The following is a 27,027-nucleotide window of genomic DNA, read 5'->3' on the forward strand; positions in this document are numbered from 1 at the left end:
AGGAACAAGGGGTTTTGCTGGTTGAGATAAGGATAGCTATACAGGGCATTGACTCACATTGATTTCCTGTGCGTGGGTGTTACCTTCTAGGTTAATTCTTTTTGATCTAACCTTTTCTCTAGTTCCTGTTCCCCTTTTCCTATTGGCCTCAGTTGCTTTAAGGTATCTGCTTTAGTTTCTCTGCGTTAAGGGCAACAAATGCTAGCTAGTTTTTTAGGTGTCTTACCTATCCTCACCCCTCCCTTGTGTGCTCTCGCTTTTATCATGTGCTCATAGTCCAATCCCCTTGTTGTGTTTGCCCTTGATCTAATGTCCACATATGAGGGAGAACATACGATTTTTGGTTTTTTGAGCCAGGCTAACCTCACTCAGAATGATGTTCTCCAATTCCATCCATTTACCAGCGAATGATAACATTTCATTCTTCTTCATGGCTGCATAAAATTCCATTGTGTATAGATACCACATTTTCTTAATCCATTCGTCAGTGCTGGGGCATCTTGGCTGTTTCCATAACTTGGCTATTGTGAATAGTGCCGCAATAAACATGGATGTGCAGGTGCCTCTGGAGTAACAGTCTTTTGGGTATATCCCCAAGAGTGGTATTGCTGGATCAAATGGTAGATCGATTCCAGCTTTTTAAGTAGCCTCCAAATTTTTTTCCAGAGTGGTTGTACTAGTCTACATTCCCACCAACAGTGTAAGAGGGTTCCTTTTTCCCCGCATCCTCGCCAACACCTGTTGTTGGTGGTGTTGCTGATGATGGCTATTCTAACAGGGGTGAGGTGGAATCTTAGTGTGGTTTTAATTTGCATTTCCTTTATTGCTAGAGATGGTGAGCATTTTTTCATGTGTTTTCTGGCCATTTGAATTTCTTCTTTTGAGAAAGTTCTGTTTAGTTCACATGCCCATTTCTTTATTGGTTCATTAGTTTTGGGAGAATTTAGTTTTTTAAGTTCCCTATATATTATGGTTATCAGACCTTTGTCTGATGTATAATTGGCAAATATTTTCTCCCACTCTGTGGGTGTTCTCTTCAGTTTAGAGACCATTTCTTTTGATGAACAGAAGCTTTTTAGTTTTATGAGGTCCCATTTATCTATGCTATCTCTTAGTTGCTGTGCTGCTGGGGTTTCATTGAGAAAGTTCTTACCTATACCTACTAACTCCAGAGTATTTCCTACTCTTTCTTGTATCAACTTAAGAGTTTGTGGTCTGATATTAAGATCCTTGATCCATTTTGAGTTAATCTTGGTATAGGGTGATATACATGGATCTAGTTTCAGTTTTTTGCAGACTGCTAACCAGTTTTCCCAGCAGTTTTTGTTGAAGAGGCTGCTATTTCTCCATCGTATATTTTTAGCTCCGTTGTCAAAGATAAGTTGCTCATAGTTGTGTGGCTTCATATCTGGATCCTCTATTCTGTTCCACTGGTCTTCATGTCTGTTTTTGTGCCAGTACCATGCTGTTTTTATTGTTATTGCTTTGTAATATAGTTTGAAGTCAGGTATTGTGATACCTCCTGCATTGTTCTTTTGACTGAGTATTGCCTTGGCTATTCGTGGCCTCTTGTGTTTCCATATAAATTTCACAGAAGATTTTTCAATCTCTTTAATGAATGTCATTGGAATTTTGATGGGAATTGCATTAAACATGTAGATTACTTTGGGGAGTATCGACATTTTTACTATGTTGATTCTACCAATCCATGAGCATGGGAGATCTCTCCACTTTCTATAGTCTTCCTCAATCTCTTTCTTCAGAAGTGTATAGTTTTCCTTGTAGAGGTCTTTCACATCTTTTGTTAGGTTTACACCTAGGTATTTGATTTTGTTTGAGGCTATTGTAAATGGAATTGTTTTCATGCATTCTTTTTCACTTTGCTCATTCTTGGTGTATAGAAATGCTAATGATTTTTCTATGTTGATTTTATATCCTGCTTCCTTGCTATAGCTATTGATGATGTCTAGAAGCTTCTGAGTAGAGTTTTTTGGGTCTTTAAGGTATAGGATCATGTTGTCTGCAAATAGGGATATTTTGACAGTTTCTTTACCTATTTGTATTCCTTTTATTCCTTCTTCTTGCCTAATTGCTCTGGCTAGGAATTCCAGTACTATCTTGAATAGGAGTGGAGATAGTGGGCATCCTTGTCTGGTTCCTGATTTTAGAGGGAATGGTTTTAATTTTTCTCCGTTAAGTATAATGCTGGCTGTAGGTTTGTCATATATAGCTTTTATAATGTTGAGGAACTTTCCTTCTATTCCTAGTTTTCTTAGAGCTTTTATCATGAAATGATGTTGGATCTTATCAAAGGCTTTTTCTGCATCTATTGAGATGATCAAGTGGTTTTTGTCTTTGCTTCTGTTAATGTGGTTTATTACGTTTATTGATTTTCGTATGTTGAACCACCCCTGCATCCCTGGGATGAAGCCTACCTGGTCGTGGTGAATAATCTTTTTGATGTGTTGCTGAATTCAGTTTGCCATTATTTTGTTGAGGATTTTTGCATCAATGTTCATTAAGGAGATTGGCCTATAGTTCTCCTTTTTGGAGGTGTCTTTGCCTGGTTTTGGGATAAGTGTAATAGTGGCTTCATAAAATGTGTTAGGCAGTTTTCCTTCCCTTTCTATTTCATGGAACAGTTTAAGGAGGGTTGGTATCAGTTCTTCTTTAAAGGTCTGATAGAATTCAGCAGAGAATCCATCAGGTCCTGGACATTTCTTTTTGGGGAGACTCTTGATTGCTGCTTCAATTTCATTTTGTGTTATAGGTCTATTCAGGTGATTAATTTCCTCTTGGTTCAGTTTTGGATGATCATATGTATCTAGAAATCTGTCCATTTCTTTTAGATTTTCAAATTTATTTGAATATAGGTTCTCAAAGTAGTCTCTGATGATTTCCTGGACTTCCATGGTGTTTGTTGTTATCTCCCCTGTTGCATTCCTGATTCTACTAATTTGGGTTTTTTCTCTCCTCATTTTAGTCAGGTTTGCCAGGGGTCTATCGATCTTGTTTATTTTTTCAAAGAACCAACTTTTTGTTTCATTAATTCTTTGTATGTTTTTTTTGGTTTCTATTTCGTTGATTTCAGCTCTTATTTTTATTATTTCTCTCCTTCTATTTGTTTTGGGATTTGCTTGTTCTTGTTTTTCTAGGAGTTTGAGATGTATCATTAGGTCATTGATTTGGGATCTTTCAATCTTTTTAATATATGCACTCATGGCTATAAACTTTCCTCTCAGGACTGCCTTAGCTGTGTCCCATAGGTTCCGGTAGGTTGTGTTTTCATTTTCATTGACTTCCAGGAACTTTTTAATTTCCTCTTTTATTGCATCGATGATCCATTCTTCATTAAGTAATGAGTTATTTAGTTTCCAGCTGTTTGCATGTTTTTTGTCTTTACTTTTGTTGTTGAGTTCTACTTTTACTGCATTGTGGTCAGATAGTACGCACGGTATTATTTCTATTTTCTTATATTTGCTGAGGCTTGCTTTGTGCCCTAGGATATGATCTATTTTGGAGAAGGTTCCATGGGCTGCTGAGAAGAATGTATATTGTGTAGAGGTTGGATGAAATGTTCTGTAGACATCTACTAGGTCCACTTGATCTATTGCATATTTTAGATCTTGGATTTCTTTATTGAGTTTTTGTTTGGATGACCTATCTATTGATGATAATGGAGTGTTAAAGTCTCCCACAACCACTGTGTTAGCGTTTATATATGCTTTTAGGTCTTTCAGGGTATGTTTGATGAAATTGGGTGCGTTGACATTGGGGGCATACAGATTGATGATTATTATTTCCTTTTGGTCTATTTCCCCTTTTATTAGTATGGAATGTCCTTCTTTATCTCATTTGATCAATGTAGGTTTGAAGTCTACTTTGTCAGAGATAAGTATTGCTACTCCTGCTTGTTTTCGGGGGCCATTGGCTTGGTAAATCTTCTTCCAGCCTTTCATCCTAAGCATATGCTTATTTCTGTCGGTGAGATGAGTCTCCTGTAAGCAACAAATTGTTGGATCTTCTTTTTTGATCCATTTTGTCAAACGGTGTCTTTTGATGGGTGAATTAAGTCCATTAACTTTAAGCGTTAGTACTGATAGGTATGTGGTGATTCCTGCCATTTAGTTATCTTAGTTGTTTGAAGGTTTGATTGTGTCTACCTAGCTTGATGTTACTCTCTACTGTCTTGCTTTTTCTTATCCTGTGGTTTGGTGCTGCCTGCCTTTTCATGGTTAAGTTGAGTGTCATTTTCTGTGTGCAGGATCCCTTGCAGAATCTTTTGTAATGGTGGCTTTGTGGTCACATATTGTTTTAGTTTCTGCTTATCATGGAAGACTTTTATTGCTCCATCTATTTTGAATGATAGCTTTGCTGGGTAGAGTATCCTGGGGTTGAAGTTATTTTCATTCAGTGCCCGGAAGATCTCACCCCACGCTCTTCTTGCTTTTAATGTTTCTGTTGAGAAGTCTGCTGTGATTTTGATGGGTTTACCTTTGTATGTTACTTGTTTTTTCTCTCTTACAGCCTTCAATATTCTTTCCTTAGTTTCTGAACTTGTTGTTTTAATGATGATATGTCGTGGAGTAGTTCTATTTTGATCTGGTCTGTTTGGTGTCCTGGAGGCCTCTTGCATTTGTATGGGAATATCTCTCTCTAGATTTGGGAAATTTTCCGTTATTATTTTGTTGAATATATTACGCATTCCCTTCGCTTGCACCTCTTCTCCTTCTTCGATGCCCATGATTCTCAAGTTTGGTCTTTTGATGGTGTCAGTGAGTTCTTGCATTTTCTTTTCACAGGTCTTGAGTTGTTTAATTAATAGTTCTTCGGTTTTTCCTTTAATTACCATTTCATCTTCAAGTTCTGAGATTCTGTCTTCTGTTTGTTCTATTCTGCTGGATTGGCCTTCCATTTTGTTTTGCAGTTCTGTTTCATTCTTTTTTCTGAGGTTTTCCATTTCCTGGCAGTTTTCTTCTTTATTGTTGTCTATTTTTGTCCTGAGTTCATTTATCCATTTATTCATTGTGTTCTCTCTTTCCCTTTGGTGTTTATACAGTGCTTCTATGGTTTCCTTTATTTCTTCTTTTGCTTTTTCAAATTCTCTATTTTTATTGTCTTGGAATTTCTTGAGTGTCTCCTGTACATTTTGGTTGACCCTATCCAGTATCATCTCTATAAAATTCTCATTGAGTACTTGTAGTATGTCTTCTTCTAAATTATTCTTGTGGGCTTCATTGGGTCCTTTGGCATAGTTTATCTTCATTTTGTTGGAGTCTGGATCTGAGTTTCTGTTCTCTTCATTCCCCTCTGGTTCCTGTACTAATTTTTTGCTGTGGGGAAACTGGTTTCCCTGTTTTTTCTGTCTTCCTGTCATTGTCCTTGGTGTTGTTAATGTCCCTGTACTGTGTGTAATTAAGTATTTTCTAGCTTGTAATAATAACAATGGTAATATTGAGAATGGAAGAGTGAGCTGAGATGGAAAGCAAGAAGTTAAAGAAAAGGGGAAAACAAATATACAGACAAGAGGGAAAAAGCAGAACAAGGTATCAGACAAGAGAGTTTCAAAGGTATAAACAGGGAGTGTTAGTGTACTAATCGACAGTAAGCTGAACAGACAATAGAGAGACAGAGAGAGGATTGAAAATCAAAGATAAAAAAATAAAAAATAAGTAAATGAAAGTAATATCTATATATAAAAATGAATTAAAATAAAATGGAAAATAGAAAATTAAAAAAAAAAAACCAAAAAACTTCCAAGTTTATATGCAATGCAGTTTCAGTCTTAATAATTTGGATGTCCGTCTCAATCTCCAGTCCTGGAATTGGTGCCTCAGATGTTGTTCTGTAGTTGTCTCATCAAAGGGGATGCATAAAATAGAACAAAACTACACACACACACACACACAAGAAAAAAAAAAGAAAAAAAGCCCCACCAAGTGTCCCAAGTTCAAATGCAATACAGTTTCAGTAAGTTTTTCGGCTTGCAGGTGTAATTCGGTTGTTCTCTCATCAAAGGTAGGGAGAAAAAGAAAAAAAAGCATCTGGAGGCAGTTCTGAGAGTGGTATCTGCAACTGTGGCTAGCCTGCCTGCTGCTCTCAGCCTGTAGCTGGCGGCGTTATTTATGCAGGTCTCTGGGGTGAGCTTAGCACTCACCTGGTCCCACAGGCTTTGTTTGCTCAGAGTTCTACTGTGCGGGATTCTCTGCTACAGGATTTCCCCTTTCCAAGCACTGGGAAAGGTGACACTGCACCCGCATTGTCAGGCCTGCGTGTTTATTTCCAGTTCATGTGGGAGGTGGGTCTTCCCCCCTCTCCTCTGAAGTTTTCCTCCCACTGCCACTTTCAGAAGCTTTCGTGCTCCTGCTTACTGGGCGGTGCTGCTGCTCCTGCCAGCCGCCATGTTTGTTTACAGTTCACGTGGGAAGTGGGTCTTCCCTCCTCTCACAAGCTTCCCTTCTCCTGGTTGCTGGGTGCGCGCCCCACTCCACCAGAGGCTCTCTGGCCCGCCCGGCTTGTTTATTTACAGTCCCAGGAAGGATTCCCTTTCCCCAATCTTCAGCGCTCAGGGCGCCCCACCCTCTTTCCAATGTGTCTTAACTGTTCTTACTGCTTATTACTCAGTTTCTCTTTTTTTTTTTTTTCCGGGTGGAGGTCAGTCTGTCCAGGGGGCTATGCTGCTCTGGCCCAGGCTTGTCTGTGGGGGAACCGCGGTACCGCGAAGCTCACCTGGTCCGCGTCTTCCCAAGCTGTATGGGCGCTGGCCACTGGCGGCCCCGGGGGCCTCCTCGGTTCTCCGTTTAACGTGAAGTGGAGATTCTCTGCACCGGCTTGAGATGTGGAGGGGTCAACGTTATGCCTTTTCTCAGTGATTATGCCTGCAAAGTGTGTCTCCAGCGTCTCTCCAAGATTTCACTATAGGAGGCTCGCTTTCTGCTTCCTACCTCTAGCCGCCATCTTGGAATTCCGGAGAACGGGTTTAAGATGTGCCCTATGTTTCTGGATGGATGAAAAAGCACTAGCTGTGGTGTAGAACACAGTGTAATTCCTGGAAAGCTCTGCCAAGCTCTTGTACCTTTCTCATGTGATCTTTTTTCCTGAAACAATTCCTTTATTTGATGGGAGTCAATCAAATCTTTCAAGTGTCACCTCATTATCACCAGTCTGGACCACAGACTGGAGAATTTATGTATTCCTTATGGATATTTCTACCATAGCACTTATTACCCTGGTATATAATTGACCACGTCTCCATCTGCCTCTCCTATCATGAAAGACATTTTAAGGAAATGTTGATTTATTATTCACAAGTTTCAGTTTGGAAGGAACAAATTCTAAACATCATAATTTAACCAGGACTTTTCAAACACAGTAATAGGTTATTATTATACATTTAGCATTATATTTGTGAAGGTCATACTAATAAAATGAATGTAAACACAGGATTACATAGTCCTACTACTATGATGCAAATAATAATAAGTCAGTATCTCAATGTTCAAATCCATTTACTGGTTATAATGAACACCAGTGTGGTCAATAGCTCTAGACTTAGGCCTAGAAGAGTTGAGCACAAAACTGGGCTCTAGCTACTGGTGGGTGATCTTGAGCTAATTATTTTATCTCATTGTATCAGAATTTCCTCATATATAAATCAAAGAGCAAGTAGGATGGGTTTTGAAGATTAAGTAAATTTATACGAGACGTGATTAGCACTGCACTTGGATACATTATGTAGTAATAAACATGAGTCATCCTGAGGAACACTGATGAGTGAGTCAGAGCTGCATCCTAAGTCCTTGGCGTCAGTCTCAGGAGTTTCTGAGTTTCATCATTTTTAAAGACTCTTCAAAAACATGTTCTAGGTAAAGTCACTGGTACAGACTTCACTGTGAATGAAGATGAGCTCTGACAGCAGGGCCAATGAGCTTCCACCGCATGGAGATGAGTGAGAGCTTCCTAAATACACATAGGTCTTTTTTTTTTTTTGCCAATTCTAACCTGTCAGAATGATCCATATTTGTAAACATAAAATGATGACAATAAACTAAATATCCCCTATCAAAAGCAAGCTACCCTTTAAAACAGACTTGTCAGGGAGTGGGTAAGGGTGAATGAGGGTGAATGTGGCGGATGTATTTTGCATGCATATATGAAAATAGAAGAATGAAACCTGTTGAAATTGTTCTAAGAAGGGGGAGGAGGAAGAATAATGGAGGGGATAAATATAACTAAGATATGTTGTAAGCACATATATAAATATCACAATGCAACCCCCTCTACAACTGTTACATGCTTTATTTTTTATTTATTTATTTATTTTTAATTTTTTATTTTATTCATATGTGCATACAATGATTGGGTCATTTCTCCCCTCTTCTCCTCACCCCCTTGTTATATGCTTTAAAAAAAAAAAAGATTCAAGTTAGAAAAAAAAAAACAAGGTACCCTTAACCACCTTGGCAAATTAGGAGTTGGTAAACTCTTACCTTTTGGGTAGATATCTTTTAGAGGGACTTCTCCTGGGGGCAAAATCCTGACTACCTGATTAGTATCTATAAGAGTCACACAATTGCTCTGTCTTGGAGTTCCAGTTTTCTTCTTCATTCCATAGAATGCTACATCAGTGACATTGGGTTTATTCAAAGATGATGGCCTCTTCCAAGAATAAACTTCACTGGGTGACTGAAAAAAAAAAAAGAGAGAAAAAAGAGAGATTAAGGTACCAAGCACAATATACTACATTCAACACAACTTTTAAACAGATACCAGTGGTAAACTTATGTTTCATAGGTATAAAAAAATCAAATTATTCCTCAACCCTTTTGAATTTAGTGCAGGAGATGACTCTTTATCAATAATTTTAATTTCTAGACAAGGGTGAAATATATGGGTACATTTTTTTAATTCTGAAATAAATTGCAATTAAAAGAGAGAATATAAAGCAGTATAGTTAGTATAAAAGTAGTATTACCACCACCTATGCAGCTAATGTTTCACAAAGGAGAACTATAGCCAGGATTTCTGAAACATTTGGAGTTTCCCTTTCCAGTCACATGGCTCTGTCTCCTCTAGACTTAACTTTTTTGGAATTTTGTGTTATTTTTTTCTTTGCTTTACTTAAAAATTTTCCATATATATTTGCCCTTCCCAAGATGATAAGCTGTATTTTTCCTGTTTTCTCTCAAAGTTTTAAGGTGTTATCTTCTACATTTAACTAATAAGGAATTTATTTTCTGTGAATGGTGTGAATAGGGACCTACATTTACCCTTTCCTCATATGGACAGCTTATTGTCCAAACTCCATTAACCTTTGTCCACAGATTTGTAACATTGCCATAAAATACAGTTCCATATATGCATGCATGTGTTTCTGGACACTGCATTCAGTTATATTGTGTATTTTAATACTGTAGGCCAAGACCAAAGGCTTTAGTTACTATAGTTTTATAAGTAGCATTGAAAGTTGGTAGATAAAGTAACTTCTTCAGGAATGTCTTGGTTATTGTTTTCTCTGGCACTTCCATAGAAATGTCTGAGCTATATTGGGGTTTTTTGAGACAGGGTCTCTTTATGTAGCTCATAGCCCAGTCTGGCCTAGAACTCATGATCCTACTGCCTTAGCTTCCTTAGCACTGGCATACAGGCATGCATCACCATGCCCAGCTGGCTTGGACCTCACTGCATACCTGAGACTGGTCTCACATTTGTGATACTATTGCCTCAGCCTCCTGAGTGCTGGGATTACAGATGTGTACTACCATACCTGTATACCTTGTCTTATTTTTAAGTGTGGAACAAGTTCTAGAGCCCACCCTCACCCTAGGTCTTTTACCTTATCTTATTTTTTATAATAAAAGGAAAGTAATGTTCACTATTAAGAATGATATTTGCTATGGATTTTAAAAAAGCTATTTGATATTAGGTTAAGAAAACTATACAAGTTTATTATAATTTGTTGCCTCTGATAACTGCATAAAAAGTTAGTAAGAGGTGACATACCCCTTTATTGATGTGAAGAATACAAAAATTCACATTGACATGAAGAATACAAAGAGTTCTATGAAGAATACAAAGAATTTCACATAGAAGCAGAAAGGTAGTGTGGTATGGTAGAGAGAACATGTGTTGGAGAGTTAGTCACACTTGAACTCAAGTCCCAGGTCCCTTGTATATGATACTTGTGCCCTAGGGAGACATGAACTCCCTCTGCTTCTGTTTTTTCATCTGTAAAACACTGTAGAATTATTATAAAAATTAACTATTATGTATAAAGTAACTTAGAATACTACAATGATTTACTGTTTCATTGGGTTCTAAAATATGATTGCTATCATAAAATGTTGAAAGGCTGTCTAGCTGACTCTAATCTTTCACTTAACAAATATTCATTGGACATCTCCTGTGTGGTAGGTCTCATACTAACCATTAAGGATATAGATTTCAAGTTAATAAGTTCACTAAGCTTACAAGCTATAAAGGATTTCCTCAGGGCTAATAAAAAGAGTACTTTACACTCAACTATTACTTTCTATCCTTTTTTTTTTATACAACACTGTATTTCCATACTAATTTCTTCAATTAGAATAAGCAGTAAGATCAATTTTTTAGGAAGTTCCACCTTCACAAAGAAGCTCCAAAATTTTTTTTAACCATAGCATCAAGCATTGTAGAAAGCATAGTAAATCCATCTCTTTCTGTCAAAGCTGCTATAGACAATGTGTTCCAATAACACATTTTACTTTGAGTTATATAAACTTGATAATTATGAAGGCATATGGCAAAGTCCTAAGCCACATATTATCCATTGACTTTTGTATTTCAAATGTCTTATATCCTGAAGCACTCAACATTCATTAATTACATTAAAATTTTGAGGCATATGGGACTGGGGCATTATCAAGCAGAGCCCATGTTTTTATCTTTAAATGATTCTATCATCATTTAAAGTGACTGTAGCTTTGTAAAAGCTACAAAGGAAATTATTAAAATTAAATGTTTCATCAGTAACACAGGGAATTACTTTTAAGATTATTAGATGCCAATTTGTACTGAAATGAACTTTTTATTTAATTTCTCCACATTTTCATCAGTGGAAGATGGTGCCTAGTTTCACCTAAAGTCAATTATAAATATCCTCGATTTTGCAGATACCAGTGGGTAACAGTGGGAGGAAGGCCCCTTGAAGAGGAAAGGAAGTTGAGCCCCTACTCTTAATACTCACATTGACATGCTGCAGCGATAAGCTAAATCAGAGCAAAACTCAATGGAAACTTCATGAATGTTGAAAATTGTAATTTATAGTAATGACACCCTATTTAGCTTTTAAAAATTCCGTAAGATAAGCTACTTTATTAGTTTCACTTTATTCCTCTTGACAGAGTCCATGAATACACATTCAAATGACATGATAAAAGAAATCACCTTTACTATGTTAAGCATTAAGTGTGTCACATGAACTCCCACGTATGGAGAATATTCATCTCTCCTTACAAAATTATATCACTGCATCACACTTTAAATGCTAATTTTTAAGAGTCACGAGACTATATAAATAGAACATCTTTTTAGTGACTGATTTCAAATATAGGCTTGATTTAAAATGTTAATCAGAAAATTATTACATTTTAATTATCCTTCAAACAGGCTTACAGATTCTAGGTCAGACTGAGACTAACAAACACTTATGCAATAATTTTAAAGGCTGATGCTTACTATGAGATCTGGGAAGCCAACAACTATGGTAGCATAACTGTTCTCATCTGAGAGAATTCGGTTGGGAGAGGCAATCTTTTGTCCCACAGCTGAACTTAGATTTTCAGATGATAGTTGATCACTTGAAATTTTATGAGGTATGTTCACCTTCATTTCTGAAAAGTACCAGACAAACATTAGATATGATAGGCCCCTAATATGCTCTAGGAATTAATTTCTTTTGCCAGATTTCATTGTCAACAGTTTAAACAAAAAAGAACATGGTTAAAAAAAAGAGAAAACACTTTAAATGACATTCACCAGTTTTTGTCTGAGAAAACTCTGATTTTACCATCCAAGCATCTTCCCAAAGTGACTCCAAGTATTTATGGAATCAAAATTTTGTTAACAGTAAGTGTTACCATTAATAGTTCCCTGCATAAAAGACATGAAACTGACCTAACCCAGCATTGGCAATGGCATGTTTTAGGTTTTTTCATGAGTTCTATTCACTTCTCCAAACCGTGATGAATTAAGTAGAAATTCTAGTGGTGTGTGGAAAAAGAAAAGATGCTATCCTAACTTAGACTTGGAACTCACATGTAAGTAAAAATTATTATTTGTCAGTTAAACAATTTCACAGACAGGGTTTAAAGAGGTGAGCCTCTACATCATTATTCGAGAGGAGGTAGATTCTAATTTTCTACTGTTAGTGTAGTTTTTTCTTAAACATCACCTAGGCTGATGTCATTGTTCTTCAGTGATGTAGGGGACAGTAGGTATACAAGCATGCACCCACACAGCCATAAACACAGAGAACATAGTATTTACCTTGTGTAACTCCAAACCCAGTGCTGGGCAGCTCTTCATTCAACACATACAACTGGCAAACCCCACTGTCTGAAGATTCAATGTGTGCAGTCTTAGTTAAAAGGTATTTCCTGTAAACAAGCAAGACATCTAATTTGTAAAGTTTTCCTTTTTTTTCTGATAATCATCGGGGCAGACCAAGAAAAATTAGAGGTTTTTCTCCTCTTAAAGCCTTTCTAAAAATAGTCTGAGTATGATTTACAGTTTCATCATTTCATCATGGATTAGTAAATAACTTCTCAACACTATTGTAAATAGTAGTGTTGAATGACAATGCAGTGATAAATGCAATTCAAAAATCCAACATGTCCTGTTAGAGAAAGGAGTGTTGAAAGAGAATGGAAGGAAGGAAGGAAGGAAAGAAAGAGGGAAGGAAGGAAGGAAGGAAGGAAGGAAGGAAGGAAGGAAGGAAGGAGGGAAGGAAAACTCTAATGGGGCATGGATCAGGCAGTAAGTGGGAACATAACCTCTGATTCTGACCAGCTAAGGAGCACCTAAGGAACCATAATCCCCTGGCTTTTTTTACTTTTAAGATTTTTAAAATGTGGATGTACAAATGGCCAGATGTTGTGGCAGTGAGCCACTGCTGTTTGTCAGCAGAAGGGTAGGAAGAATGTGTACTTAGCTTGTGGATGGAGTGTGTAAGAGAGGGGGACTTGAAATTTACCACACATTCTTTATAAGTCAAGTGTCACATACTGCCTTTCATCAAGAAGCATATAATCCTATGCGAGGGAGGCAACACAAACATAACCACAACTATAACCAAATAAGAGCATATAAGATGAAAAGAAGAAACTTCTAAGGTGTGGACTCTGTGAAATTACAAAAAGGCAATAGCTGTAGGATGGAGACTGTGGCTCTCAGAAAAGAAGATAAATGAAAATCTGTTTTGAAGCATCCCCAGTTTGGTAAGAATACAGTGAATTTTCAGCATGCTAATAAGAAAAATGCAAATAAAATGGGTCATATGTAAAAATAATCACTTTTGCTGTTAATTTCAATGTCATTTTCTGAGAAAAGACATTTAATTTTCCCTTCCCCCATCTTCTTGTACCTCTCACCTATACAGATGCTGCCCCAAACGGAAATTGTTAAAAGACAGATACAAGGAAGACAGACCAGGAAGAGTGATGAATAATTGGTAAATGAGGTAGAACCACTGCATTCTATGAGATACTACAGGGAATAGATTCACCCACTGATTTGTTTTGCTCTCCACCAGAAGCCACTTGTCTTCTGCTACCAGGAAAACTGTCTTGAGGTTGATAGGAAGTGAGATGGTATGAGTTCGCCCTTCTAAAGCATCCAGTACAGTCAAGCTGTTCCTGTAAAAGAAAAAGAAAAGTGTATCTGGAAGGAAAAGGTGAGGATAATGGTTGAGTAGACATAGCATAATCATTTCATGATACATTATGCAATCTTAAAAAGAATGCTTTTAAGCCTAAGTAATAACATAGAAAAATGCTAACTGAGAAAACAGACATAAAATTCTAAACAATATCAGGGTATGCATGAGAAGAAATAATAGAAAATGCCATATGTGCTATGGAATTACAGGCACTGTCTTTTTTTATGTCTGTTTCCCAGTGTTCTACACTATCAGAAGAGTTTCTTTTATACTAAACCACTTATAAATTGGGTGCATTAGTTTTATACTATACAAGTATAATTAAAACAGAAAATAGAATGAACAAAATAAGGATCCCAGTTTAAAACTACAACAAAGAGCTCACCCTTTTTCCATGTAGAATACTAGCCAGTTTTTGTGCGAAAATTCTTTACACATTTTGTAAGTTTCCTAAAGCCAAAACAAAATATTCACATTAAATGTGTCAGATGTAGTCATGTTTCTTTAACTGCTTCCAGTCAATAAAGTTCTTCAATGTGTAAAATACCTAACGCTCAGAGAAGCTGTATATCCATTCCAAGACTCTTAAGGTAACATGGATTCACCTGTTTCAAAATTTACTGAGAACTCTGTACTAAAACCTCTTTAGAATAAAAAATTTAAAAATAGTGCCAAGTACTGCTTAGAAATAAACATGCTATGTGATGATTAACCATGGAAGTTACATCATAACAGAAACAAATAGGAAACTGTTTGTTTTCCTAGGTCTGGATTCATTCATGACACTTAAAAAAAACCTCTTTTTCAGTCTTTTGAGACCTAAGTATGTTATTTTGCTGAACATTGGACAGACCTTGTTTTATATCTGAAGGGCAGAATAAGTTCTCCCAGCTGGACTGCAGTATTCATTTATTAGTTTATTTAATAAGCTTAAATATTTAGTTAGAAGGAGAAATCAGGTGCCATACTCCTGATTTTAACATATAAATCCAGGGCATAATTTCATAATTGGAAAATAGGTTAAGTTGACTGCATGATTAAGAATTTGTTATGAAAATCATAATCAAATAGCTTATAATATTCTATTATTAGTTCAGTTCTGGCAATCTACAGGTCAGTATGATAGATACCAAAAGAACCTATTGATTTAATTGTACATATATCTTTATATAGCTATAATGTGTCATTTCTTGTGCATTATAGTATAAAAAATTAAAGGCACTGAAAGAAAATTACAGGCATGGTAAGAAAATCTACAGAAAAGCTACAGGAAATCCTTGGCAATTTGCTGAACGAATGTGGTACTCCTTACTCCTTCTTCCTTGTTCCACCAGGAAGATTTCTTGGAGGTCACCTCTTCTAAAGGTAAGATGAGACGATGAAGGGTTCGGCCAGTGGTGTCTAACAAAAGGATGACATTACTCTGGAAATAAAGAAAACAGCATCAAGTTCAAGATGTGTTCCTTTTAAGAAAGCAGCAGTATCCAGGCAGCTTGGGAGTGAAGGTTATAGTGATATATCAAAGGGAAGACAACAATATTGAAATACTTACAACATATCATGAAGACACTTAGGGATTTTTCTTAATGTAGAACTTAAAGTTTTGGTTGGTTTTTGAAGTTATTTCTAGCTATATATTTAAATAGCCTTATATTTGAAGATTTTTATCTTAAATCATTCCCTTCTATATAGAAGCAGATTGATCCATGATTCTGTTTTATTACACATTAACGAAGAAAATAAGATTGATTTTTTTGGGGGGGTTGGGAATGGGGTCTAAACTCAGGGCCTCATGCTTGCAAAGTAAAGATTGGTAATTTTTTAAAGTTTATTTGCTCTTACCAATATTACACTTAAGAGAATGCTCTGTAGAAAACTCTCTTACATGATGAAAAGTTAAGTATTATTTATCCTTTCCACAAGTCTAAGTTTAGTTTAGAAAATGAGTCTATGATTGATATGGGCTAGCAAAAAAGTATGAAGGACTCCAAGAACTTAGTTTATGATCTTGTAATTCACTAAGCTTGAAGAACTTTCATTACTGTTGCTGTAATAATACAGAAACAAGAGATTTCTTCAGTATTATTGTGCAATGAAGCAACAATCTCTCAGTCATTAGGAGCTTTTTATTTTCACAGAAAGAAACAAACCTTAAACATGCATTTCAAGAACTTTCTTTGGAGAAATTAAAATCACAAAGCACTCAAAGCATCAATATAAACTTTGTAAAATACAGAAAACAATAAAACATAGTATCAGTTGGGCAGCTTAGTAAGCACAAAAGAGAATACAACCATGAATGAGTCATGGTCCTTGCCCTCTGCTATATAATCTGGTCAGAGAAATAAAAATAAACATAAAAATATTAATGGTTCAGCTGCAAATCTAGCACTTTTTAGTGTGGTTTCAAATTTCTCTTACAAGATAATTTTATTGAAGTGCTCAAGAGCTAAAGCAATATTTGTACCACATGGTTTACTTTACAACATATACTCTGAATCTTGGCTATATTAAAATTTTTTCTAAGCATGTTAACAAAACTTTTAATTTTTCCACAAACATCACCCCTAAAACATATCATTTTGAATGTACTATTAATGGTATATATCAGAAATATTTTTTAAATTAATAACTAATATAAAAAGTATTATTCAGTGGCATTTGAAGGTTTTGAAAATAGAAGTGATAGCTTAGAGCTTTTTTAATGAAAACCTGGAAATAAGTTAGTTTTACAAAGACTTCATTCTAGATTAAATCTTTTAAAATTACTTTTTCTTGAGAAAATTTTTTCTCAGATTATGAACATGTACAACATTGACATAAATTCTTAACATTTAAGCAATATGGAATTAACAAAGTCCTAAAATAATGTTTTCTCCTAAAAATGATCAAATGGAAGAAAAAGCAAATAAACAGACATGATTAAACAGGAAAATAAGCTAGTACTGTTTTCCATTTGTCTTCGTTTTTATGCTCTAAAACTTACATGCTCATAACTTGGCCTAAGTGAACTGAAAAACTATCGTTTTAAGTGACAGAAAACATATATATATTTCCAGCCATTGCTGTATTTAGAATTAGTTTTATAAGCAATTGGCAGCATGAAGGAGTTCTGTGGCTCTGTCCTTTTAGATGTTAATGGTTTCCTTCTGTAAATGACTAATGATGTATTCTGTCTGAGTTTAAAAATAGACTTTTTCGTCACACATGAGTACATGTAACTGGGACTTTCGTGCTGCTTTAAGGGGGTAGGAAGGAAAAGCAAGTGAGCGATTTTATTATGTTTGCATTTGACTGGGAGAAAAGTAACCTCTGGATGACCTCCATGTCCCCAAGTCTGAAACTAAACGCTGTGCAGATGTAATAAATAATCTCATGGCAGGGGGAGGGTCTTTATTTTTAGGCACAGCAAAGTTTTCCTTTCCTCACTTAAGATTCTATTTTAGCAAGGAATTTTTGAAGAACTAATCAGGAGAATGTATGTCTGTAGCAAAACTTTATTTTAGAAAGACCAGGGAAGGTTGATTCATGGCAATACTCTACAATATTTGAGCTTCCTTTTCAGTTCAGACAGAATGAGAAAGAAAGAAGAATTGATGGCAGTCTACTAGTTTTTTATTCTACTAGAACTATGACTATTTGTTAAGTTTCACAGCGCTGTGTTGTTCATATGGAATCAACAGGTTGGACATCCTAACTAGGCCAACCTATGAATTAGTTGGCTAAGATAACCTCTCTGGGGATAGGGAAAGATAAGGGAGATGGAGTTTCAATTCTCACCCAAAGTTGATTAATTTCCTAAATTAAAATTCACCAAGATATCATGTGGTTGTCTGTTGGGAATCAATAAAGTAAGACCCTTATTCCAATTTGCTGAACAGAAACTTTAGTAAGCTATATCTGAATGTGGATGAACTTGGCTTCTAGTAGAAAGTGAAGGTAGAAAGCCATAAAAACAAAACCAGGAAAAAAACTTGGAATTTACAATAATTACTTAGGCAAGACTAAAGTTAAAGCTGATTTGTTTCCCTTTTATTTATATAATATATTCCTCTTGATTAGATATAGTCTAAAATATTGTCTCTTAAAAGCACTTTGCTTTTCAAATACAGGTAACAGCACTGCATTTCTTTTATACTTTCTCATTATGAGTTCTTTTTCAGACTATAGTACTCTTTTCACTAAAGATCTGTAATGAGTGAGAGAGCAGGCAAAGTTTAATTCTGGTGGGGTCAATGCAATTTGGTTTGAATGTCAGTACTATGAGGTATTTGGTTAAGTCACTGGGAAAGTGACCAGGCTCCCTAAGCCTGGTTTTCCCTTATGTAAATGTGGCTAACAGGACATGAGTGGGCAGTTGGAAGCCCAGAGAGATAACACATATAACCTCTCACTTGATACCTTGCATCATTTAACAATCACTTTTCCTTGAGACTTTTATCACTTGCCTTCCAGGATACCTCCCCGCCTGGTTTGTCTCTCTACTTCATCACTAGCTACTCATCCTCCTCCCTGCTATGGATTCTCTCCATGTTATCTTAGTATTTTATTGTCCCAGAGCTTAGTGCTTGGTCTCTTCTCTACCTACATCACTCTTGTGGTGACCTCTTTCAGTTTCATAACTGTATATGCCAGGGACTTCCAAATTTTATTCCCTGTTCTGACCTCTCCATTGAACTCCAGTCTCATCATTTACTTGGGTATTTAATAGACACCTCAAATTTAATCAGATGTTTTCTGAGTTTCCCTCTGAAATAGATTTCTTCCCTATATCACTTGATTACAACTCCATTCAAATTGCTCAGATCCTAAATCTTGAAGTTGCCTCTAGTTCTCTCTCATCACACACAGCTGCACTGTTAGGAAATATTGGTTCCACTTTCAAAATATATCCTGGATCTGTCACCATTTATGACCTCCACCCTCCTCCAAGCCACCATTACCTCTCACCTAGATCATTACAAAAGTCTCATTCACAGTCAGGGCCCAGAATCTTTGATGACTTTCAAGGCTTTACATCATCTGTTTCCCACTGCCCCTTCTACCTCATCTCTGCCTCAACCCACTTCTTTATCTTACCTCTTCTTATTCTCCCCCCCTTCAATCTTCCTTACCACACTTCTTTAAAGACCAAGAGTCATGTTCCAGCCTCTGGGCCTTGGAACTTACCATTTCCTTTGCCTAGAACTGTCTTCTTCCAAGTGTCTGTTCTCTTCACCTCCATCAGGTCTTTGTTTAGGCACCTCCCTTTTAGTTAGGCAATCATTGTCTACCTATTTTACATTGTAATCCAACTTTCTTGCTTCTCACCTCTAACCTAAGATATAATTTAATTACTTATTTTGCTTATTGTTTATCTTCCTGCACCAGATTTTAATGTTTTGAGGACAAGAATTTTTGTTGTTTTGTTCACTGCAGTATTCCCAATAGTATGCCCAAGATACATATTCATAGAATGAATAAAATACTATTCATTCTTAATACTTGGTAGACATTAGGCAGATAGGAAGTATATAAAAACATTAGACTACTTTCTATTGGTATACTACAGAGTAATTAGAATTTTCACTAATTGAAGCATAGCCTGTTTTTTGATCTATATCATTTGTTTGGAACTGCTTTTTAGCCTGACTCTGGGCATCTGAGCATTAATAATGCAATCTCAATACACTAATCCATAGAACCTGAGGATCATTAGATACTGAAGGATCTCAGTTTACTCCCTTTGGTGGATTTACATGGCTGTTTCTTTATAAAGTATGTCATTTAAGTCTCAACTGTCATTTGCTCAATGGAGATTTCTCAGCACTCTTTTTAGTACTGTTCATCCTCCTGACCTATCACTTCCTTAGACATTACCCTGTTTCTATATAGCACTTATCACTACCTGAAATTACCATGTTTATTTATTGGTTTACTAGTTTGTTATCTGTCTCTCCAAAGAGAGTGAAAGCTTCACAACAAAGAATTATGTGGCCCCAGCTGTCAATGGTATTGAGGTTGAGAAACCCTAACTAGCCTGTTTCCTGACTTACAAGTTGTATTGAAGTCTCTACAGAGACAATGACAGTAGCTTCCATTTGTAGTGCTGACAGAATATAGTTATTGACCCTTCCCTAGTTCCTCTTCTTGAACCTTATGAAGGCACATATTTTCAGTTATAGGTTCCAAATCACTATTGCCTTTTTTTCCCACATGCAAGTTATTTTTTCCTATAATTGCAGAATGTGAGGAGGCTGGTGTGCATTACCTGCTCTTCATGGAGAATAACTTGACCATTGAGGGGACTTCCCAATGGTGCCACTGTCACAAATGGCTGCCATATTCCACTGGTCATTCTTGGGAAGACATCATAAAGGTCCACAAAGAAGCCCTTTTTTCCAGTCATATTTATAAAGTATAAGGAAACAGGATTGCATGCAGCTACATACAGAGTATTTTCCTCACTTTCTGAAATGACAAAAAGGTGTTAATTTTATGGTTTGTAACCAATTTTTTGATTGGTTATGAGGTCTAGTGAAAACTGAATCATGAGATTGAGCAGAGAACTGAAATTCAGCAGATGTCTATGGATAGATTGATGAGACTGAGAAGACCATGAGAAGCAATGGAGTCCCAACATCAATGTGCAGAGAATCATGCATATATTCTAGGAAATAGGAACCTATTTTCTTCCCAAAGAATGCCACAACATCTCATGATAACTTCATTAAATAGTTAATAATCCTCAAAGTTAGTAATTATTCCTTCATGCCAACAAAGTGCTTTGTTCTCTAATTAAGATTTGTTTTCTCTTTATCCATTGATTTTTTCAGAAGCACAATAGTTTTCAACATCTTCTATCTGCCAAACTTTCATTTTCTACAGTTACTAGGTCTTTAGGATTTTATTACTATAAATAAGGATTCTGCATTTAAAAATATTAGCCCTGTGGATTTTAAAACTTTTTTGCAGTGCTCAATGGAACCCAGAGCCTTGCAGATATACCTACCACTGAGTTGCATCCCCAGTTCAGCCCTCTGGATCTTAACTTCCAAACTTTTGTTCATATTTGAATATTTCTTATAAAATCTTTCTTTTCAATCTGGGTACTTGCTTAGGTCCATTTCCTGAGTTTTATATCACTGTTTCTTCAAATTTCAAATGCCCCTCAATCACCTGGGAGCCAATGTAAATGCAGATTCTGAGTCATCAGGTCTGGGGTGGGATTTCAGATTCTGTCCTTTCCAAAAGCTCCCAGGAGATTAAGGCTGCTGGTTTGAGGTCTTTCTTAAAGGTAGCTAGGTTCTGGATTAAATTTCTCCTAGAAATTTTTATGTGAGCACCTTGAGGCAAGGGATTAAGCTGTGTTTGTCTAATAAATACTATCAGTACCACCCATCAACCAGGTATCTACTTTACAGTGGTCATATTTTCTAAAACCAAAATTAAGACACAAAGTATGTCAGTAAGGTATATTTAAAGTTGGCACAATGCTAAAAAAATCTGAACTTTGTGTATGTGCATTCTGTATCTCTAATATTTTTATATGTGTGCACAAAATGTTATACCCATATTATCTATAGATCTATATGATAAATATTAGGTATAAAGACATAATAAATTTAAATAGGTAAGCTAGCATCAATAAGAAATATAGCCATCAACAGAAGGGTTGAAGAAAATATATATTGTTTGATATTAATGTATTATTTAATACAAACTACGTGTATCATAGTTCCAAACATCGATAGAACCACAGAATTTATAATTTATGGACCTTTTAAATACTTCCATTATGAACACAAATACGTTCAACATAACATTTAATGAGCTCCTTCCTACATAGCATAGGGCAATAGGAATCCAGTAAGAATGCAGACAGAAATATACTTCATAAACTTAATAATGGCTCTCTCTGTTCCTGGAATTAAGTGCCATTTGGTCTTTGGATTAAACACATACAAACACACACACACACACACATATACAAAAACACACAAAAAACACACATATATACACATAACTCTGATTCTCTTTTCTCTCACAAATGCAGACTAGGTTAAAAAAAGAAAATTAAAATAAAAAACCCAAAAAACACTAATTAGCAAATGTGGGTAATACTGAAATAGGAGGGTTAAATTATATCTGAGATAGAAAATGAGTTACATTTTTCAGGGCCAAATCCTATTTATTGGCAGGGCTGCCTGGGAGGTTGTACTGAGAAGAACAGAGAGACTGTGAGTAGGTTTAAAGGGAAAAGTGCTGTGATTGATTTGCTGCCTACCACAGGTATTGGCAGAGGTTCACAGTGTGCCTTACTATTCACAAATACGAGAAAAGGGCCAAATTTCATAGAATCCCACACTTTCTCTTTACTAGTGATTGCAAGATATCTTAACAAGAGCAAAAACAAACAAGCAACAAAAACCCTCTAAATATCTTAAGGCATACCTTTTCTCAAAATAGCTGCCTTGGGAAATAATATCAGAACTTTTGGAACAAAAATACAATACTGGTTTTTGCCTCCCCCTGCCACGCCACTTTTGTTTGCATCACCTTAGTAACCGACATCAGTTGGAGAGCTTCTGCCAAAAGGAACCCAGGGGCCACTGCATGAATTAGTAGATAGTAGCAGCAGTCCAGAATGTGGATGCCAGCACTTCACATTCTTTATTTGTCATTCTTTACAATGAAAATTTTAATGACTGAGAATCACTCCAGCCTTGCTTTTGTGTTCATGCAACCACCAAGCTGGAATCCCAGCCCCAAATCCAGTGTTTCTCCTTTTTCTTTTTCCCTTCTATTTTTAGCATATGCCTGGGTATGTTTAACTTTGTGCTACAATTGTAATGAGAAACAGACATACACATACAAACTCACTGGCGCTTATGTAGATTCCACAATAGCATTTTGCTGGGTTATTAGAGGAAATTAGTTCTAAATTATATATGATTGCTATCTAATCCACCAAGTCACCAAGTCTTTCATAGAGTTTTTCATGTGTACAAATTAATTCCTCGTTTAAAAAAAAAAATCAATGTAGAAAAGATCAAAAGGATAAACTGACATACCATGTGATACAGCAACGTCACAGATTAAATTAGTTTCATCCAGTGGTAACCTCCAGGAAGCACATTCTTCAGTAAAGTTTAGGGCTCTTTTTTCATGTTTTTCTATAGGATATTCTTGTATGTTTATAAGTACTGGGCCCTGCAATAAAATAATTATCTGGGTTAAGAAGTTTGGGCAATTGACAAAATAAAGAAAAGCTAAAGTTCTTCTATTACATTCTGATATTTAATATCTTGATATAGTCCTAATTTTGTTAGGACTAGTCCTTATAACAATAATAATTCCATATATGTGCTATCTCATTTAATTTCTTACCTTCTTTTGTTTTTACTCACAAAATATACCAGATATCAAATCCTATAGGATTTCTCACTACTTCATTTCTTGCTGAGACTGTTCTGAACTCCAAATATGAACACCCAGAGTTGTTCAACCCAGGAGAATAATTTATAAGTTAATAAACCAGGGCCTAATGTATTTCCATTGTGAAGAATGATTTTTATATTGCTATATAGAACTGTAATGGTTGAGTTTGGGTCTTTTAAATGAAATGTGAAAAAAATAGTAATATTTGAAATAAAAAAACAAACATGGATAATCACTACCGTTTTATAAAAGGTAGAGTATTTCACACAAGATAATTATTCAGTAAACATAAGCAGAGGAACTAATTTAATGTTATGAATATTAGTTCTAGATAATTAGACATAACTTCCTGAAGAACTTTATAGATGTAACTAAAATTTCAATGACTTGCATACTTTACAGTTCTTAATCAAAAATATTTGGGCTAGGTATTGGTATCCATGTCGCCTTCCCTTCCATCTAGACTGTATCTTGGGGGCTGGAAGAGTAAAAACTGCATTCCTCATACACTCTTGAGAAATCACTTCAAGAAGTGATTTAGGTTTTGCCAATTAAACACAATTGCATGAGATCTGCAAGGCAAAAGAGAGGAGGTGGGTATCTTCCTACAGCCATAGCAGTCAAGGAAGCAGACAAGTATGAGCAAAAATTCTATGCTGTACTTCAGGGGTGACAAACTATGGCCCACAGGCCAAGTCTGACTCCACTTCCTGTTTTTGTAAGTAAAATTTTAGTGGAACATTGCCATGTACATTTGTTTACATATTACCATGGCTGCTTTTGTGTTACAATGGCAGAGATGAGTAGTTGCAACAGAATCTGTATGATTACAAAGCCTACGATATTTACTTTTTGGCTCTGTCTTCCTGTGCATTCCCACAGCAGCAGGGATGTACAGAAACATTTACCTTGAAACTCTAAGTTCAGTGTTGCCCCCTGACTTCTGTACTTACAGCCCTTGCTGATTTTACAGGCACCTAATTTTCCAGTGTAGACTCCTTTCAACCAGACTGATTTGAAAGTTATAGCAAAAGCTAAAAAATAGTAGAACAAGTCATTTCTGAGATTGTATGAATTTTCTCCAGAAAAAATTGTTAAGATTCAGTATTTTAAGAGAAAATAATGAGGATATCAACCTTTATGTCTATACGATGAGTTTCTGCTGGACACAAGAGTTTTTGCATTCCATTTCTTGCATGACCAATTGTCCAGTAGCCCATAAATGTCTGCTCTGGCAGAGGCAACCTGTCAAAGATGATTGGAAAAGTAAGGGTTTTTTCTTATTATCAAGTCATAGGGGAAAATGAGTCATATATTACCAGCCATACAAGGAAATTTGAAAAATGCCTTACTTGGAAGTGAGTTATACTTGATTTTGTTTAGACAGACTACAAGTCATGTTCAGAGTGTACATTAAGATGAAAAAGACACTACATTTCAGAAATTTCAAAGGTAAGATTCTCTCCCATTTTTACCTTCATGACAAAAATAATTAAGATAAGCATGCTTTTTCCCTAGAATTGATAAAATATTTAGTAGCATAATATACAATTTCCTGGTAGAGTATAGGAAGCTTTTTAAAAATTGGAGAGATCTATCAAATGTTTCAGTCTGTTCTTTTAAATTTGGAATCACCAGTATATATTACCACCAGGCCAATGTTGTAAGTTGTACCTGGCAAGTTTCATGCACTTCATTTTGGCATCTTTTTACCCTTTGAATTTATATGCAATGTACACAGAGAAACTTTCACATAAATGTGTCATTTAGCTCTGAGCATACCTGTATAACCAGTAACGAAAGTGGAAGAACACCAGAACTCAGAAGCCCTCTTAGGACCACCTTTCTTCACTAACCCCACCAAAGAAGCTACTTCCCTGACTTCTAATAGAATAATTTTGTGTTTATTTTATTTTAAGCAAATTTTGGTTTGTTGGTTTTGAGACAGGGTCTTGCTATATAAGCCAGGCTGGTCTTGAATTCTCAGTTTTCCAGCTATGGCCTACTGAGTGCCGGGATTATATGTGCCACCACACCTGGCAAGAGCAACTTTTAAATTAGATGATTTACCAAAGCAATGTGGCAATACAAAAGTATAAAACTGCAGACAAATATAAAGAAGTAATGTCTTTACTTCTTAGTCATTCTTTTTACTTGAATCCTCCTTAAAAAGAGGAATGATTGGCTTGTCATTTAATCCATTAGAAATTTCTTATTTCATGATAAGTTAAGGCAAAAAAAATGACTCAGAGTTAAACGTTTTCTAAAAATAATATGCATGTGGCTACAAATTAAAATATGTGCTTGGAATGAGTTTAATGATCAGTAAGAGAGTGCATATTTGTATTTATAAATTATTGTATTTTCAGTAAAGAAGTAGTCTGATATTATATTTCCATATGCTTAACGAGCCCACAGAGGACTTTGATTATTTTTTTGCATTAAATAAGGAACTAAACATTCTGGTGTAATATTCTTTTAGTCCCTTTGAGATGCTAATGTTTGACATAAAAGGAAAGAAAAAGAAATTTACATAAAAATTCTTCTAAGTCGTATAACACATATCTCTCAAAAGGACACTTTTGAATTTGTAATCTAAAATGCATTTTAAGTATCTGAACAATTACTGATTGGGTGACCCACTTACTTCCATGTTTTTACTGAAAAAGAGTGGGTGGGTGTGCTGAGTTAGGAGACCGATTATAATGGTGTTCTTTTGTGATGTCATAGGGTCAGTCTTCTTGACTGGGATCTCTTCTAGTTTGAGGTATGAACTACATTGTTTATTAGCTCTCATAAGTTCACCAAAGGTGCCCTGGTAGATAGGTATGTTTTACTAAAGTAAATAAAAGAAGCTCTAAACTTGGCTTCTTTGAAAACAAGAGAATTTGTTTCTTTGAAGACAAAAGACAAAAGAATAGTTTCACATCTTGAAATCTAATTTCAGATGGAGAACTGCTTAATAAAAATGATCCTGGGTTGATACTCAGCATAAAAAAATGGATCTTGGCTGGGGATGTTGCTCAGTGGTAGAGCATTTGCTTAGCATAAGCAAGACCCTTGGCTCAAGCACTGCAGAAAAACAAAATCTAATGTATCTATTTATTTTATAAAAATAACATTCAGATACTGAATAAGAAAAAAAAAACTTCATTCATTTGAGAAAGTAACTTTGTTCAATTTCCAGTTTCTACTGACAATGCCAACTCATTCTAAATAGCAGTCATGGAAATTATAGGCTGCCTAGCATATATAAAAATAGCATAGACTGGCTGGCAGAGTATGGGAAGGACCTTCAGGTATTCCATATAGAATCAACTCCAGAACCACACAACAAGATGCTATTGGCAATGGCAACTCCTACTGAAGGACACATACACAAAATGACTCCATCCTGTTCCCTGGTAACATGGAGTGTTGTCTCCAGACTTACTGTGGACCCTCAGCTAGCCAAATGAGGTAAACCATAAACCCTCATTTATTTTCCACTACTATATCCTCCCAATAAGCTGTGGAAATTTTGGCCATTCCTAACCTGCTCTCTTTAGTAAGTGAGTAGTCAGGAGAAGGGGAAGCACTGTATTCGGTACATAAGCAAGCTTTGGAATTTGAAACATTATCAGCAATAATTTGGGGTAACTAAATCAATAACAGTTAGCAAAAGGCCTTAATATTCCATTACTGAAATCTGA

General features: G+C 35.8%; 1 protein-coding gene across 2 annotated transcripts in view; it reads right to left on the reverse strand.

Moving 5' to 3' along the window:
• The window catches only part of Vwa8 (von Willebrand factor A domain containing 8), a 358,183-nt gene that overhangs the window by 97,029 nt on the left and 234,127 nt on the right, over positions 1–27,027 (reverse strand). For both annotated transcript variants that reach the window (XM_074043312.1, XM_074043313.1), the window contains exons 27-35: positions 24,472–24,580; positions 22,969–23,107; positions 20,166–20,365; positions 15,228–15,338; positions 14,301–14,365; positions 13,767–13,892; positions 12,526–12,635; positions 11,716–11,870; positions 8,490–8,685 (exon numbers count right to left, since the gene is read on the reverse strand). In XM_074043312.1, the coding sequence (XP_073899413.1) occupies positions 8,490–8,685; positions 11,716–11,870; positions 12,526–12,635; positions 13,767–13,892; positions 14,301–14,365; positions 15,228–15,338; positions 20,166–20,365; positions 22,969–23,107; positions 24,472–24,580 (1,211 nt within the window). The remainder of the gene's footprint in view (positions 1–8,489; positions 8,686–11,715; positions 11,871–12,525; positions 12,636–13,766; positions 13,893–14,300; positions 14,366–15,227; positions 15,339–20,165; positions 20,366–22,968; positions 23,108–24,471; positions 24,581–27,027) is intronic.

The sequence above is a fragment of the Castor canadensis genome, chromosome 10 (assembly GCF_047511655.1).
Source record: "Castor canadensis chromosome 10, mCasCan1.hap1v2, whole genome shotgun sequence".
NCBI lineage: Eukaryota > Metazoa > Chordata > Mammalia > Rodentia > Castoridae > Castor > Castor canadensis.